The following is a 17,969-nucleotide window of genomic DNA, read 5'->3' as shown; positions in this document are numbered from 1 at the left end:
TGCAAGTCTTCACAAATACAACTTTGGTATGAAGTGAGCGTCCCAATTCAGAAGAATTTATGGCGTAATCAAATCAGGGAAGCCTTGTCTTACCTTCTGTTCAAGTTTAGCTTGTGCTATATCATTTGTTTTCTTTTTCAGTTTGGAAAGAATGGCATTTAGTTCATTTGCTATCCCCTGGATTTTCTGACCAAACTCTTGATTCAATGTTTTGATCTGCTGAGTTTCTCTTTCTTTGGTTTGAATCTGTCAACAATAAGAATAAAATTCAGTAACCAGAAATCTCTCCTTCTGAAAGGAAATTAACTTTCATTTAACTTACTTTAATTTAAACAAAGAAGGTAATAAAACTACTCTATGTTGTCATAGTTTGACCACACTTGGATACTGTATTTCACTAAGTTATAAAGTCTAAAGAAGGGCTATAGATCTGTAATGCATTTATCTGCTGTGCTTTACCTGATCCTGTACAGTTACAAGGGCCAGCCCAACTTCTGCTAGGTGAAGAGAGAGTTCAGAAGGCAAAATGGTATAAAGCCCCAAGTACTTATTCTGTTGCTGTTCAGCCATTTTTTCAACAGCCTGGCGATGAGTAGTTACTTCACCAAGGAGAGACTAATGACAGAGAAACAGCATTGTTAAGAACAATGGGAAAAAACATGCCTCTATAAACTTAGCAAATGCAGGTGTTACATGCAGCTTGCAACAAAGCTAATTGCTTTCAAATTTTTAATTAGTTCATTAAAAAGAATTTTATCTTCAGATTCCCTGGATCCTCGTTTATGACTGTCTGTCCAGTTCTCTGTTCCTGTGTGACCACACGTATATAGAATATGTCAAGTTTTCAACACCTCCAGTGAAACGAGATGATTTTATTTTGTTGCTTCCCTCCCTGCCCCAAACTGCCAAGATCGAAATGTCACATTCTGTCCATTCACATTCTACAGTTCCCCTATATTTTAGATGAGAGGAGAAAAATTAAACAATATGCTAGCATGTAAAATTGCATAAACACAAATACGTGAATATATCTTAAATATCTTTAAATTTAGGTATGACAGCCCATCAGCTACTTCATGCTTTATGAATTTGTCTAGCGGCTTACTCAAAAACTAATGAATATTGTCTGAATACGTGTTGGTTTTGAGCTGATTAACACTCACCAGCAGATTACAATGAAGATAAATATTGTAATTTAGAAATTGACAGATTTGATATACCTGCAACTCCTGAAGTTGAGTATCCACTTCTGTATCAGGGCTTAATAAATATTCTTTTGTTTCCTGGATCCAGGACTTCACAATATTAATCTCTGCTTCAACCTCCTCACGCTCCTTCAGCTCCTGTTTCACCATCTTCACACCTTTTTTCACTTTCTGTTGCATACTTCAGAAACAAAGAAACAATAACTATTTGTGAAGAACTAAGCAAAGTCTAAAAGCATTGCTTGTCAAAAAATGAATAATAAAGATAGCAATTGATAGCCCCACATCCAGAGTAATAAAAAGTGGGGCAATGTTGCAACAGACTACTAAAGCAACACACTTAAATTTCTCATGTTCATTCTTCAGTTCATTCCTTCTCATTAGCAGTTTTACATATTTTGACATCAAGCACATAATTCTTTTGAAGAAATGCAAATGTTTACGATACAGACACCTACATCTGAGCTCATCACCACAGACTGCCCTTATTGTCAGTGGAGGAAGCAAGCAATTCTAGGGCATGATTTAGGACGATTCAGCATCATTCTAAAAGAAACTTCTAAAATAGGTCAGAAAAACTGCATCTTAGACCTGCCTATTTCTCTCCACTAGAGATCAAGAATTAACCATTTCAGATGCGGATATCTATAGTCTAAAATAATGTGAGACAAATTCTACCCCTATTGATATGATTTGCATTGGCAGAATACCTAGAATAAAGCATGGATCAAACACCTGAACACCATTTTTGATCCAGGGACCTATTTCCACACTTTCACTAAGACAGAATTTCCACACTTTCCTTAAGAACTTGGATCTCCTGTAAAAAATAGAATCTTTTTCAGACGACAGCTCTGTGAAAGATCTACAGGACTTCTTGTAGCTCTTATGTATGTGACATGGATAGTACTTTGATATTCCCATATTTGATTTATGTTTGTATAACCTTTCATAGCTGAATCATGCCTTATTTACATGAGCGCGAGACCATCACAGACTCTACTGCTTAGAGACCAATTCTAAGTGAAGAATGGAACTGCAGAAGTGCTAATGTCTACACATTTTCTACAGGGTTGCTATTCTACTGGAATCAGTTACACATGCACACAATGAAGTTTGCACAGGCTAGGTGCAGGGTTTACAGATTATTAATTCTCTGTCTCTCTTCCTCTTCTCACTGTGGAGATCCAGTTAATGGCATCTTAGTGCAGTTATGAGGTGGATATGAGTCCTGAAACTTAGCTATAAAACTTCCTGGTTTACACATGACAGGGAAACACTTTAGATTTAGATAAACATTCATATAACCACAGATTGAAATGTTAAGATATGTTTCAGTTGCACATGCACTAAATTCCCCTGTAAATTTCATAGGATACCTACTTTTGGTACCTAAGTGCTTCCAACACAGGAAACAAAGTGATAAACTAATCCAAACTTAGGATACAAAAAGATAAAAGGTCACTCTTAATGGCGAGATGCAATGGAAGTGTTTAAAATCAGTTATAACTTCAATGTAGTTTATAGAACTCTTACGCAACTTACTATTATTATGCAAGGCAAGAAGTACATATTCTAAAATGCATACTCCTGCTGATGGGAACAAAAAACGGTAAAAATGTATTTCAAAATTAATTAAAGATAATTTAAAATTAAAGTGACGCTTACTTTAAATATAACAACTAATATTTATTTTAAGCATGGTAATTGTTAATGATTACAAAAATGATACGTGCACTCTTATTAATGAATTGTAAGGTACCATTTTTCTAGTGAATCTTTTAAAATATTGCCTTACTTGTGGCATCGATCTTGCATTGCTTTGATTTCTTGCATGACTGGTAGTTCCTCCTGAGATGGAGGTTTTACTTCCACATCCTGAAGCATGCTGACAGTGTGCTGTTTGAGCAGGCCCAATGATGACAGCTGGTGCTCCACCTCCAGGAGGAAACTGCTGTGGTAATCCAGGAGTTCCAGGAGCTCTGTCTTGGATGCCTTTTCCACTGAACTTTCTGGTAAGCGACCTTGTAGCTGATCTATTGCTATGGTGGCTTTCTGAATCTATGGAAAGAGATGCAGTCTTGGCAATAATGAAATTAAAAAGAAGCTATTACAACTGATACCAAAGGTGCTAAACCCAGTGCTGTACATTCAGATGCTGTAAAACAGTTGTAGCATAGGGATTGTGCAGCAGTCTCTATAGCAGATATAAATCTATGCTCCAGTGTGCTAGATCTAGCTAGCTAGCATTAGCTCTTCACAGTGGACTAGGACTTGCTAAGGGATTTTTTTGTCAAGTGATAACTGGCTCCTCATGTTTTTTAACATTTATTATTTTTATTGCCGTAAGACCTAGAGCTCTATACCAGGGCAGACCTGTATTTGACACAAGTCATACATTTAACAAAAAGATTATCCCCATTCCCAGAGAACCTGCAATCTGAGCATAAAATAATGGACAACAGAAAAAAAGAGTCAGGTAGGATATAAGGGAAAAAAGAGACACATGATTGGTGAGCATTGACAGGCAATAATATCACTGTATAAACTTAGAAACAGCAACTTCATACTCCTCAGGGGAAAAAAAAAAGGGGGAAAAAAAAGGAAAAAAAGAAAAAAGGGAAAAAAAGAAAAAAGGAAAAAAGGAAAAAAGGAAAAAAGGAAAAAAGGAAAAAAGGAAAAAAGGAAAAAAGGAAAAAAGGAAAAAAGGAAAAAAGGAAAAAAGGAAAAAAGGAAAAAAGGAAAAAAGGAAAAAAGGAAAAAAAGGAAAAAAAGGAAAAAAGGAAAAAAAGGGAAAAAAAAGAAAAAAAAAAAAGAGGTTGACAATCTAGAATAGACCATCTGGGGAAGTGAAACATAGAGGAGAAGATTCTGAAGAAACACCAGAAACCAAAGTAACTCTGTATTTACTATACTTGCATGCATATAGAAGAACAGTGCAAACCTTGGAGGCAGTGTTTCTAAACCTACATCTTCCATAGCTGTTTTTTAATATAACTTGAGAAAAATCACTGTTATTCCTGCTATCAGCTTTCTCTACCATAAGATGATTAATAACGCAGTATAATGAGTGAAAACGTATGCACAGTTAACAAAGGAGGATTTACCAAGACCAGAAGTTACCTTATCATTAAAGCCCTTCCATTCTTGCACTGCCTCTTCCAAAATTTTCTCTTGTTCTTGGGCTACATTCCGGAGCCGTGTCCAGCGCTGCCAAACTGTTGTCATGGATCTACTTATAGTTGCCTTACTGGCATCATTGCTAACTTTTTCCAGCTGTGAAGCCTTTTCTTCTAGGGCTGTGATCTTCTCATGGAAAGAATTCACTACAGACACAAGAGTCTGAAAAAGCAAAAATAAGCACTGTTTTCCTCTTTTACAACACAACTCATAACGATTCAACACACTTGCAGGCAGATGAGCCACTTTCATCCACTGCAAACAAAGAGCAGGTTGCTGAGTGAGGTTGTTAGGTCTCACTTTATTTTTCATATGCAATATATTCGCTAAAGCTACTTGAAGGACGTGGTCCAAAATGCAACGCTATGGAGGCAGCAGAAATCTGGTGTAATCAGTTTTTCTTTCCCCTGCTAGCCCCTCAAAATGGATGGAAATGAGTATTCAGGACCCTTCTCATAGCAAAGACTGACTTCTATTAGAGTCTAAAAATGAAAGAAGCAATTCAGGTGTTTAAGCATACATTTATGTCATGTTTATCTTTACTGCCATGTTAGATGTCCAAGCATATTAGGATATTCTCATGAAGCTGGCAGACATGACATTACTCTTAGGGGAGATTCCTGCCTCCACAGAGACACAGCTGGAGACCAGGCAGGATGTCTGAAGTGTCACTAACTGCCTATATTAAGGCAACTGATTAGCACCCTAAATACTAGAGGACAAAGTAATTCTTTTAAGTTACATTTCTTTCTTTTAGATTAAACAAGAGTTAATATTAAACTCCAACCCTTCCTGTCCTAGCAAAACTATTCCATGTGATCTGAAGTAGATGGATGTTTCTATTGATCTGAATTTCTTGTAGGGTACACAGTTTGGGGGCTTATGCACCCAAGGCTTTTAGGAACCTCCTGGTTCCTTCCAATTCTCTACAGTCATAGGCACATAGACAGACATTAAGCTGAAAAGTGATTAAAAACGTCTCAGTCACCCCACAAATAAAACGCGTGTTCTGCACAACACAAAATACCTCTTGATGTCCTATGACACAGTTAAGTGCTACAGGAAAAGATCTAAAAACTCAAATTCAGTTGCCACAGGTAGGGACCTACATAACATACATTTATTTTCACTGAAGGAAAAGGATTACATATAATTTTCAGTACCTTACCTTATGTGTTAGCAATTTCTCTTCTGCTTCATGAGAAGAAGCAGCTTTAGCTACTGAGAATTCAGATAATTTTTTCTCAGCCTCATTCATCACTTCAATAACCTTCTGTCTTGCTGTCTGGTACTCCTGCCACTCAGAAGCACACCTTAAACAAATACAGTTCCAGAAAGAACAATTTAATGCAATACAAAACCATTTGAAAACCAGGAATATTGTTGCACCTGGTTTTCAATGTAACTGCTTAGTTTTGCTGTTACACAGTATTTTCCAAGAAAAAGAAAGATTATTGGGAAAGAGCATACACAGAAGCATATACTCTTGATTTTGAGCTGTGCCTTAAAGACACAGCTGGGCATTTAATACCCTTTGTTTGACTTTTCCTCAGTGACTTTGCCTAGGTTGTGTTTTAAGACCAATCAAACTTTTGGAAACCAGAAAATTCAGGAATAATAAGTAACATAGTTATGCTGCTTAAAAAGGTATTTCCTTTTAGTTCAAAATGTCTGCTTCAATTTAATTTGTTTCTGCATAAGTCTTATGCCAGGTGAAATACGGGACAATCATTCCCTACTCTTCTTCTCAGTGCTGTTCCAAGCTTTATATAATTTTATCATAGCTTCCTCAGGATCACACATCTAGTCAGTCAGTGGCAGAGGAGAAAACAGAATCCAAGAGCTCTGAATCCCAGTATTCACTTCTCTCATCAGTAGCACAAACATTTTACAAAACTCTGATTAATGCTGTGATCTCTTTCTTTCATCACCAACAAGGTGATCTTAAAATGAAAGGAAAAAAAAAAAAGATTAATATACCTTTGCAACTGCTCTTGCTGGGTTTTGGCTTCTTGCTTTGTCCCTTTGGCCTTTTCCTCCAATGTAGCTACATTCTGCATCAGCTGCTCTCTTGCTGCAGCTTGGATAAAGGGCTCTATCTCAGACACAAGGCCCTGTAACTCCTTCATATGATTAGTGCACTGACTTTCTGTGCTGAAAAATTCAATGTGGTTCCTTAGGTTCTCCTCAGAGTTCTCAACATCAAGACCATTTCTTGCTAAAAGGAGAAATTCCTGAGCATCTTCAAGCCAGTCATTTGCTATCTGCACCACTTGGTAGTATCTTTGGCAGAGGCTATATAATTTATTCAAGGTAGCCTGAAATAAAAGGGAAAATTATACAGAGGGTCACAGACATAAAATTCACAGCAGCAACAAAAATATCCTCTGCTGAGAATGTGGATTTTGCCCATGCTTACTTTCTTTTCCCTTTATTATATCTAAAATACAGGTCCGGAGGGACTACATGGAAGTAGGTTTTGAGTGAGTTTGCACTTCTACATGCAGGTATAAATGCATATTAAGGAAGACTTTTCCCCCTTCCCCCCCAGTCATCCATGACAACAGGCCACAACCTACATCATTAAAAAAACCCAAACAACAGGATTATTAAAATCAATCTTTTCATGATCATTACAAACATCAGGCCACAGAGAGATCTTTCTCAGCTTCATGAGAAAGAAACTAATGACACTTCGGGTGCACTAACCTGTCTCACGTGTATAGCTTCTTGAACTTCACCATCTAATTCTGTCAGCTCAGCAAGAGTGTTTTCCAGGTCAGCAGGTATCAACTCTTTTGCTTTCATATATCTCTCTTTCTCTTTATTGCTCAGTGCATTCATTATTCTCAGGCTTGACTGCACTTCTTCCTGATATATCTGAACCTTTCGGATTTCTTCTTGGATGCTTCGCAGTTTGAGGTCCAAACTTAATGTTCCATTAAGTTCTGTTTTCACCCATCTCAACCAGTTGAGTGAGCGGCAGATTTCTGTCTGGAAGTCTATGCTTTGCACAAGTCTGTTCTCGCACTCCATCACGGTGTCACCAATGGCAGCATGCAAAGACTTTAGTTTCTCTTGCCAAGACTGAACTTGGTGATTTGTTGTCTCACGTGCAGATGAGTCAAGCTGAGGAGAAAGGGCTTCTAGATGTTCAGTTATTCGCTTCAGAAGACTCCCCGAGTCTTGCAAGCTGCCCACCAGAGAATGGTATATTTTCAACTTTTCTTCTATTGGGAGCGTTTCTTCATTTACCTTAATCTGCTCCTTCTTCACTGCCTCTAGTTGTGCCTCAAACTGCATACACATTTTCTCATGCTCCTGGCATGCTTCTATTGTGTCTTCCAACAGGCTGATTTTCTGTTCTATTTGCCTTTTCAACTTGTGATACAGCGTGACAAGTTTTAACATCTCATCTGGTTGCCATGGCTGGCCAGTGCTTCGAAAGGCCTCCTTCTTCTGGTTTAGTTCATCCACTGCTGCACCAAGGCTCACCACTTCACCTAAGAGATCTCTGTAGGCCTGCTGGAGTGACACAGCTTCTTTGGCTAAAACAGCACCTGGAGCTTTGGCCATGTTAATAAACTGATCTTCTAGCTCAGTCAGAGCTTTACTTGTCAACTCAATCAAAGAAGCATACTCTTTTCTGGCATAAATTGCTTCCTGAACCTTATATAATTTTTCTTTTGCCAGAGCAGTGACAATATTGAATTGCTGAGGGAGAATGTTAAGTTTTTCATCCAGATAAGAATGATCCACTTCATTAAGTGATGGTAGGATTTCTTGGCCATCTCTTTGCAGTGCAAGTAACAGATTTTCATATTCTGGAGATTGCTCAAGAATCTGTTGATATTTTGCCAGTTGGCTGTATAGTTCAGAGTTAGAATTCATTACATTGACTTCTGGGAATGTGACAATATCAGCTTGTTTTAGCCAATGGCAAGCTTTATCCAAGTCTTCTTTGAAATATTTCCTGGAAACTATATTTTTCTCCAGTTCTAACAATCTCTGGTTACACTTTTGTAAAACAGTGTCATACACATTCTGTAGTTCTTGCAGTTTACCTAACACTTCGCTCTTTTCTTGTTCTGTTGCTTCTTTCATTAAATCCCTTCCTTGAGCCCACAACCCTGTGACTTCATTTTGATAGGCCTTCAGGTTAGCCTGGGCATTCTTACAAGTCCTGATCTGTTTGTTCACATCCTCTGGCAACAGACAAATGTGTTCTGGAAACGTTACCTTCTTCTCATGCTGGTGAATTTGGTTTGTAGCCTGAAAGACTGCCATGAGAAACTGGGTCTTTTCAGACAGTGCTTTGTTCAGGTGCTTTCTCCTCTGGCCGACCAGATCGCTGAGACAATCTACACGGTGCTGTGCATCAGAAAGTGCTTTCTGCAGCTCCTGTCTTTCATTGAGCCCTAGGTTGGCCATCACCCTGTCAGCATCCTTCACAAGTGTCTTCAGAACAAGCTGTTTGGCTTCAAGCTCACTGCAAATGGTAAGATGATCCACGAGAAGACTCTGAGCCAAATCTGGAGGAGGACTTTGTTTAAGAGCCTCTGAGATACTGGGTTGCTGCTCCTCTGCCCATTCCAGTAGTTCCTGAAATTTGGAATGCACCAAACTGAGTTCTTCTAAGGTCGAAACAGAAACTTGAATTTTCCTTTTGACAAGGTCCTCCAGCTGAGTCCAGCGTTGCTCGAAATGACCCAGTTGCTCCTTTACTAATTCTTTGTCATCAAGATTCAGATGTTCCATCATCTTCTGTTTCTGATCTTTCAAATCTTCCAGAGCAAATCTCCTTTCCTGTAGTGCCAGTGCCAATTTTTGCAAAGCTTCAAGGTGCACATTTGTACTTTCAGCATCAGATCTGTTATCAAAATGGACAGGGCAGAAATGGATTATTAGATACTCTCTCAGGACAGACTTTTAAAAGAGGTCAGGATGAATTATAAGCCCACTATATACTGAAATCAACATGATACAAATACCTACCATTTTCAGATTCTTTTGAGGGTACCAGTCTTGAATGTTAATTTAAAAGTTTAACATTTTTATTCCTCTCCCTTTCACCTGCAATATGGTCATCAGGCTGACCATACAACTTAATATGAATACTAGAGCATACTGGTTATATTACATGTATGAACAACAACATGTACTGAGGTTGAAGTGAATCTTGTTCCATGACAGTGATAGCAGCAGTAATAGACTCTTACAATTTTACACACAGCTGGTGTGTTTATGCTATACAAAGCAGCTGCAATCATTTAGCAGCAGCAACTAAGCTTTAATGTAATAGTCTAATAAATACAATATCACAATGAAAAACACACATGAAACACAGTAAACACAAATGAAAGAGTTCAAACAAAATAGTCAAAATTCTTGAAATATCAGAAAATGCTATACCCTGAGATGGGATCAATCAGTACTTGCCTTAAAGACAAACACTGAAGATCTGGCTTCTCAAACTCTCTGTATTTCAATACAAGTAATTGACCTATAATTAATAAGGCAGGCTTGCTTTAATTAAGCATGGAAAAAGGGATTTTTCGTGGATCCAACTTAGGGACACTCTGTAAATAGCTCTTTCAGGGTATATGCACTAAGTCAGCTTTGCGCATGCTACTCCTTTTTTACCTAGCCAGGTTGTCCCACTCCTTTGTGAGCTTTTCCAAGAAAACTTCAACTACATTCATGCGATCATGGTAATCCCCTGTCCTCTGCAGATCCTCCTCCCTCTGTATGAGCAAACTGTGTGCCTGAAGGCAGAGGTCCAGCCACTGGTTGCTCAGTTCTCCTATTTCCTTGTGTTCAGGTGATTCCTGTCCTTGGGTTAGTTTGTTCATCTTCTCAGTTACAGAGGTAAGAGCTGACTGTTTAGACTGCAACTTCTGACTGAATTCCTGAAAAAGATACAAGTCAAAACCAATATGGTGACACCTACTCAAAATTATAAGATGGAATTTAGATAAAAACTCTGAAATAAATAAATTGTCTAAGGACTCATCATCTGCCAAGGCAAATGCTGTGCAGATTTAAATAGGAAGAAGTGCCTTCTCCCCTCCCCTAACCTCCCTTCTCATCTTCTCAGGTGAGGACAGGTTGGTTATAGATGTGAAAGCAAACCAGAGCAGCTTCCAAGTGCCAGTGATAAACAGAAATCACGATCAAGTCACAACTTGTTGTCCAGGCTTCTGGACTAGCACAGCTCCTACCATACACTAAAACACGCAAGATAGTCTGGGTGTCATGAGAATTCATTTTACCAGTATTGTTTCTAGATCATTTTTTCCTTTTCCTTTTTCATTAGAGACTAAACATAAGAAGCAGAGTCCATGAGTCAGTGAGCCCCCACATCCATACTTTGTTTTGTTCCTACTTCTATAACAGCGGCCATTATCACTATCATTATTGAAACAAAGAATGATTATCTAGGTATGATTGCTACTGGAGCTTTAAATTCCAGTAAATAAGAGTCCATCTGCATACACATTTCTTACTGAATAAAAAGTCACAGAGAACCCCCAAAAAAGAATATACAATATGCTGACCACTAAAACTAACCAAATATTTTTCAACACTTACTCACTGTCCAGGGTAAATATAATCTTTTCCCAAACTCTAGTTCCAATAACTGTAACTAAACAGCCATGCCCAGCTCCAGCACTTTCCTGGGATGATGCATTTTCATGGAGGGCTGGTAGGGGTTCTGCAGAAGAGATGTTACTGCCCAGCTCTGCCTCATTCCTCTTTGTGACTGCTTCAAATGGAGCTAGGCATCTTCCTTTACCAGGGCAAATTCAAGGAAAAAATACACATTGTGCCACATCTGACAGTACAGCAGGTGCCTGCCTTTCCTAATAATCCAAAGTTCCTGACTGAAATAGTGAAGAAATACAGACTCCCGCTTCTTCCTGGACTCTAAATGATAGCTAGTGTAACAGCTTTCAGTCCACATTGTGCTGAGGAATCTTCAAGGGCTATGACTTTGTTAAAACACTTGTGTAGAACAGACATGAAGAGGAAGTGCTGTTTACTTTTCACCTAACTCCTGGCATATCAGGAAAAGAATACAAGCGAAGTCTAGACCAAAAATGCAAACCCCAAGCATTTCATCATTTAATAAAGAAAAAAATCTGTTTTCCTATTTCTTCTTGTTACTTTATTGATGTTTGTGATGTGTGCAGAATAACCATAAAAATTCTCTCTTCTGCAATGAGTAAGAATGAGTGAAGATCTGAAGGCACTTCTCTCATTATTTAGGGTAAATTAAATTGGGTTTCTATCATATCTATTCTCCAGTAGTTTTCAGAGTCCAGCAACACTGAATAGTTTCCTAGACTAATTTTGAAATAGATCTAAATAATTTGGAAGTATTGAAATCAAAGAACTTAACAAGCACAAGTTGCAGATCTTATCTTCAGGTCCACTGTGATCAGCAATTAGCCTATTAAAATTGAAGACAAATCAGAACAGTAGGCTGAAAACTGTCTCCTGTTAAAAAAACAAAGCCAGAAAAATATTAAATTACAGTGTTTTGTTTTCTGTGTCACCCTGTAGCATCATTAAGGGAACACTTTTTCCTCTGTCTTCTCTGCTCTTACTTTGAATATATTAGCAATTGTATGCAATATGTGCATATAACATGAATTATAATATCAGCCAAAGGATGAACTTCTTCCTTGCCTTCTGTTCTTAATCCAAAGTCTCCTTACCTTAACCTGGAGTACCATATTCTGGGCAATGTTCAGCTCCAACTCTGCCCGTCTCCTTTTCAAATTCTGTAGTTGTTGATCTGCATCCTGGAAATATATCCAGAGCTCAGCCTTCATTTGTTTGATCTCTTCCCAACCTTGAGCCAAATACTGTGAGTGCATTATCTGTTGCTCAATCTAGAAGAAAAGAAATGAAAAGGAGTAGGAATGCTTTAATGCATCTATTTTCGGAGAATGGAGGATGAATACCATTCTTCATCTGAGCACAATACTGTACTAAAGCAAATTTCTGCACTAGATTCTGAAGGGGCTAATAATATCCATAAAAAGAGTCTTAACCTTCAAAAGTCATAAAAATCAGACCTATCAAAGGAAAGCTGTGGAGAAAAAAAAAAAAAATTATCGCTCACCCTTAAGAGAAGCAAGTATATTTATGAGTGTGTGTATTTCAAAGTGTTCTCGGTCTTCTGTTAAAGCTTAAATTAACTGTATAATTAAGTCTATTGCATACTAAGAATATTGCTGTACTGTGCCCTACATGCCTTCACAATGACCAAATAAAAGCTTAAACTAAATGCTTTCATTTAATTTGCTTAGCCCAGTTATTTTTCTTACATGCCTTTAGTAAAATGCCAATAAGAAGAATGCTTACCGGATCTGAGCCCATCAGTCACCTTAAACCAATAGTCACACAGCTTCTTTTGCTCCACATACAGTAGCAGGGCGCCTTTAAGGTTTAGACACTCAACCAGCTTAATATATCTCAGCACTGTACTGTCTGTGATTCCTTAAAAATGTTTCACTGCTTTATATATAAAAGGAGAATCTTATTCTGATGTTTGGGATGCTTTTTAGCTATTCAATATTTGGACTGCCATTTGTTTATGGATTACTTGGAATTATAGAATTTGCTTCTCAGGTATGGAATACTGTTACTATATATATTAGATTTTTACTCTTGGTAGAAGTAGTTTCAGAAGTTTGGTTGTGTGTGTATGTGAAACTAAATTTTTCATGTTCATAACAACAGGAATGTTCATAATGTTTCTTTTCTAATAACTTATGTTTATAATTTTATTCTAAAACCAAGCATTAAGCTACTTTAAAATTTAAAATTGAGGTACACTTCTATAAATAAATATGCTGAAATAGATGCGCTCTGATTTATGAAATGAATCATCATAAAAATATGATGATTATAATTAATATATTAGTATACCCTAATAAGAACATGAGTCTACTGTTGAATAAATAATAACAGTAAAATATGTCTAAGCTTTAATAAAATACAGAGAAGAACAGATTGAATTGTATTTTATGAAAACAAGTAATTTGGATCAGGTTTTCTTCCACAGAATGTTATTTGTGTGGCTTTAGACCAACATCTTGTAACATTGCCTAAGTACCTTTAGCAACCTTTCTCGTGTATTTGCATTACTACCAGGATGGCAATGTGTTGATTTAATAAAAAAAAAAAAAAAAAAAAAAAAAAATAATAATAATAAAAAAAACCAAAACCAAAACCAAAAAAACCCAAAAACCAAACCAGAAAGAGAAAACTATTTCTAAATGAAATACTTAAGATGAAAGTAAGAAGACATTTCTTTAAACCATTACCCAATATGACCTTTTCAAAAGAGGACAAATCAAGGCAATTAAAGCTCTAAATAGGATTAAAAGCAGGTTGTTGTGGTTATCTTGTACCGTATGTTTTGTTTGTTGAATATCTGTTGCTGTACTCTTCACTGTGGCATCCGACAGATCACACATGGAGCACAGAAGATCCAGGTATGTATTGGCCTGCTCCTGCAGAGCCCGGAAATGTTTTACCTGAGGGAAGACAATCCTCAAATAAACTCTGAGAATGTGGAAATAATCTCTTATTTTATTACAATCTTGCATTTTAGTATTTTTACTTTAACTTATTATTTCCAAAAGATGAAACACGGAGATACACTATTTTATTAGGTAAGTCTGCTCTGTCATAGTTATGGAAAAGAGTAACTCTTAAAAACTTGATTATCTTCCAATTATCAAAGCACTTATTAACATATGCATTACCTAGATTATTTCTTTATAAATAAAGCGTTGGATGGATACACACAGTTTCAACAAGGTGACTTTCCCAAGGTGAATGGGAAGCAGGGCTTTATCCAATTATTAATGTGTCATGTCCCTATACCTATAAAATTCTCCAGTGTCTGATAGATCATGGGGAATCCAGCCCAGTGGCACAACACACTTTCCAACACACTCCGAAACCCTTCCAATGTCCCCAATATCTATGACTGCCAAGATCAGACAACATGATGCTGTTGAGGGTTCTTGCTCTCAACATTGCCTGTAGGAGCTCACCTCTCCCTATGAATTTTCCTCATCCCAAAAGAAAATGAGGACTCTGCTCTCCTCACCTGTGTCCTGCAGTTCTGCATGTCACTGGGAAGGTGCTGCCCTGCTGGCCCCACTGTCACCCCCTGCTCCCCCCGCCTCTGCAGAGCTGCCATCCGTAGTATTTCAAGGTCTCTACTAAGCCACATGGTGGATGAGACAGCCCTGAATTCCAGCATTTTTAGTAGGATACCAGTTTAATTTGAAATCAAGGTACAAATCCAATGTAAAATACACTAAGTTACTAAGAATAATCAAGAAGCAAAGAAACCATTCTTAATGGCTAATGTGGGCTAGAGGCAGTTCTATGCTCTCAGGCTGAAAAATTGTTTTAACTGCCCGCTAACAGACTCTGTGTCCATGGTATTATGAAACCAGGTCTCATATAGGAACATTAGTAGACAGATGGGCAGTTGGATAAGCAGAAAGATACAACCTCTCTGCTAAACACATCTGTGGAGTATCTGAGCAGTTTTATCTAATTAGCCAACTTTTTTCAGGTAACATATTTCTAAGCATTAAGCAGAGCTAGCAAAAGCCCTGTGTGATTTTTCACCTATGGTTATTTTTCACTCAAGATATTCCTTTTGGAGCTGGGAATAAACAATGAGGCTACACAGCCCTCTAAGAAGGTCACACAGAGTATCTAATTTCTATTAGTACAATGCTCTTACCCGAACTCACCTTATTAAGGATAACTGAGCATTTTCAAGTGCTGAACTTTTACCTGTTTAACTGCATCTGCCAGGCTGAAAGGCAGCCAGGTAGTTGGCTTTAGCTCTGACTGCACCGTAGACAGCCAAGTCTGGCACTGTTGTAGGGTATCCTGATGATTAACATGCTTCTGGAGTTCATGTTCCAAACTCTGGTACACCTAAAATAAACATTTTGTAAGGTCATCACATTTTCAAACACCACTATCGCCTCTCTTCTCTCACCTTGAAAACTGCAAATAAAACAAACTATTAAAACTGTGGTTATTTTAGCCTTTGTACATAAAAGTACCAAGGGTTGAAAGCTCCTTAAGCTCTCACTGCATCTTGCTAATTTGTGGAGAAGATGGACAATATCTAAGGCACAGCTTTTGGAAAGAAAAAATAAAGATGCAAATGAAGAGTATTGTCTCTTATTTCTGTATTCTTGTTCAACATTTTGCCAGTGACCTAGTATGAGGTTTTACTACCTCTACAAATCTTACTGACTATGAAGTCTACTTGGGGGCAAGGGTCAGAGGGGGGTGTTTTGTTTGGGTTTTGGGGGGTTTGGGGGTTGTTGGGGTTTTTTTGGTTTGGTTTGGTTTTGGTTTTTTTTAGACTATGCTGGCTTGATCTCCTAATTGGATTAACAGAATGACCCAGCTAGCCCTTCTTAACTGTATATTCTGGTTTTACTAAGACAGTATTTCCTAGCACATAATTAAGACCCTTTATGTATGTATGCAAACTACTGACACCAAGAGTGCAATTTTCTCCCTAGTTTTTTAAGTAGGAATAGTTCTGATTTCTTTCCTGCAGCTGCTCAGAAGCTAGCATAACATGAAAGTAGTGAGGGTGTGGAGAGATTAACATACGAACTGATAGGCAGCTAGTTTTGCTGGCTGCAAGGCAACATTTGGATCACAAGGAATTCAACTGTAGCACAGTAATGATGAAGTGCTACATTAGTAACCTGTAACCTCAATTTAGATGGAAACAGTAAAGAGAGTTAAATGGCATAAAAACATTTTTGAAACAGGACTTACTCTCTGGGCTGTGCTACATATGGCAGAATAGCTGTCCTTTGTCCCCTGAAGATGGCTTTGTATGTTTTGCTTAAATTTTGCTTGAAGATGTTCTGTGCATTGACTGATCAAGTAATCGCCTTTACTCTTAAGGCTGTTCAAACGATCTTCAAATCCTGCAATTTCTTCCATGATAGCCTAAGAAATAGATAAAATACTTTTGAAGAAATATTTTAAACTTAAAATATGTTCCTCATCACAGCTTTTTAAATGAGCTTTGCCCCCCGCAACACACTTTGACTTCAGATTTGGAAAAAAGTTTTCAGACAACGTGTATTGTTATAGTCAAGCTATTAGAGTGTATATTCATTCTAAAACCATTGTCAAAAGTCTGTACATAGATATCCCACAGAAACATCAGTAGCACTCTCATAATGTGTAAACATTACATGCTTATGCCCCAGGACCACCCTTAATCTTCCTTTGTCACATGCTCTCCAGGGCTCCACCAACTTGTGTCTAGTAATGAGGATTAAATCTGATGCTGAATTGTACCTTATTCCATAAGCTCTTCCACTGTAGACAGTTCTTTCCATTGACTTTGGTGGAGCCAAATTTTTATCTAAGGAGGTTACTTAAAAAGTAACACACCAATCACATTGAGTTAAAAGATTTCAATATGTGCCCTTGGGAACTCAGTTTCAGGGAGTGGTAGGGAGGGTTGGATTTTGCTTTCTTTCATTTTCTAGAAAGCATCAACTATCAATGTGGTGAATGATTATCATTAATAGCAACCATAACAATACCTTGAATAAAGGCAATGGAGGAAATGTTACAAACTAATACGGGGGGGGGGGGGAAAATTGAATTTTTTTTTTTTTTTTTTAATCCTTAAAAGTGCCAGAGCAAAAAATGCCTTAGCAGTAAAATGACCCTAATCTGCTTTTTGTGGCCTGTTTCCTGGGACATTTCAGCAAAAACCTGACACAGAATTCAGACCAGTGTACAACAAAGCACTTGTGCAGATGCAGTATCATCCAAAACCAGTGCTAACAACAAGGCAGATTTGTTAACTACATTAATGACACTGATGCTTATTTACATAGCAGTAACAGGAATAAAACAGGTGAATGACAAAACTAGAGCTCTGGAGTGGAGACAGAGAAGCAAAGAAGAAAAATTCTATTTTACCAGACAAAGGAAGTTTACCCAATAGCAAACCCACCTTGTGGTTAGCTAGTTGCTGAGTGATTACTTCAAGATTGTTACTCTCCATGAGGTCAGGGCTGACCAGCCTGCTGGACATATGTAATAACCATTTCTCCCCTTCTTGCAAATCACTATTGTAATCCTCATGTTCTTTTACTCTCACCTCTAAGGTTTCAACGTATGCCTGCAGGTCCACAATAACCAAGATTAAATATTCAGGTAATTACAAGAATAAAAAAAAAAAAAAAAACAAAAAAACCCAAAGCCAAACAAAAACAAACACCAAACCAAAAACCACCAAGAGTTTGAAAGCATAGTAAGAGAGTTATCTTCTAAATTTATATTCCTGTGAGGGACTCTCACATGATTAGACTGTTAAGGAAGACATCAAAGGGATTACTTGTGTGAATAAACTCTGCGGTACTGAGCAGTACTTTCACTCCAGATGAAATGCCATACTTTGAAGACTGAGGAAAACACTGAGGATCTTCTTACTTTAAGAAAAGGAACATTGTCAACTTGACATTAAGTTCACTTAAAAAGTTA

The 17,969-nt window shown here is 37.6% G+C and overlaps 1 protein-coding gene across 18 annotated transcripts in view; it reads right to left on the bottom strand.

Moving 5' to 3' along the window:
- Positions 1-17,969, bottom strand: part of SYNE1 (spectrin repeat containing nuclear envelope protein 1) — a 327,350-nt gene that overhangs the window by 126,781 nt on the left and 182,600 nt on the right. For 17 of the 18 annotated variants that reach the window (XR_008234789.1, XM_052784707.1, XM_052784709.1 and 14 more), the window contains 14 exons: positions 17,440-17,607; positions 16,236-16,412; positions 15,222-15,368; positions 13,811-13,936; positions 12,107-12,283; positions 10,029-10,294; positions 7,095-9,255; positions 6,366-6,703; positions 5,554-5,698; positions 4,329-4,547; positions 3,004-3,266; positions 1,221-1,386; positions 460-615; positions 94-246 (listed from right to left, as the gene is read on the bottom strand). Coding sequence is in view for 17 of the 18 variants with exons in the window: in XM_052784707.1 (XP_052640667.1) it covers positions 94-246; positions 460-615; positions 1,221-1,386; positions 3,004-3,266; positions 4,329-4,547; positions 5,554-5,698; positions 6,366-6,703; positions 7,095-9,255; positions 10,029-10,294; positions 12,107-12,283; positions 13,811-13,936; positions 15,222-15,368; positions 16,236-16,412; positions 17,440-17,607 (4,662 nt within the window). In the remaining variant the exon portion in view is untranslated. Of the gene's footprint in view, positions 1-93; positions 247-459; positions 616-1,220; positions 1,387-3,003; positions 3,267-4,328; positions 4,548-5,553; positions 5,699-6,365; positions 6,704-7,094; positions 9,256-10,028; positions 10,295-12,106; positions 12,284-12,758; positions 13,056-13,810; positions 13,937-15,221; positions 15,369-16,235; positions 16,413-17,439; positions 17,608-17,969 lie in introns of those variants that run through there. The other variant, XM_052784712.1, reaches the window with a different exon arrangement.

This window comes from Harpia harpyja, chromosome 4 (assembly GCF_026419915.1).
Source record: "Harpia harpyja isolate bHarHar1 chromosome 4, bHarHar1 primary haplotype, whole genome shotgun sequence".
Classification (NCBI taxonomy): Eukaryota; Metazoa; Chordata; class Aves; order Accipitriformes; family Accipitridae; genus Harpia; species Harpia harpyja.
This window is presented reverse-complemented; position numbering and strand designations above follow the sequence as displayed.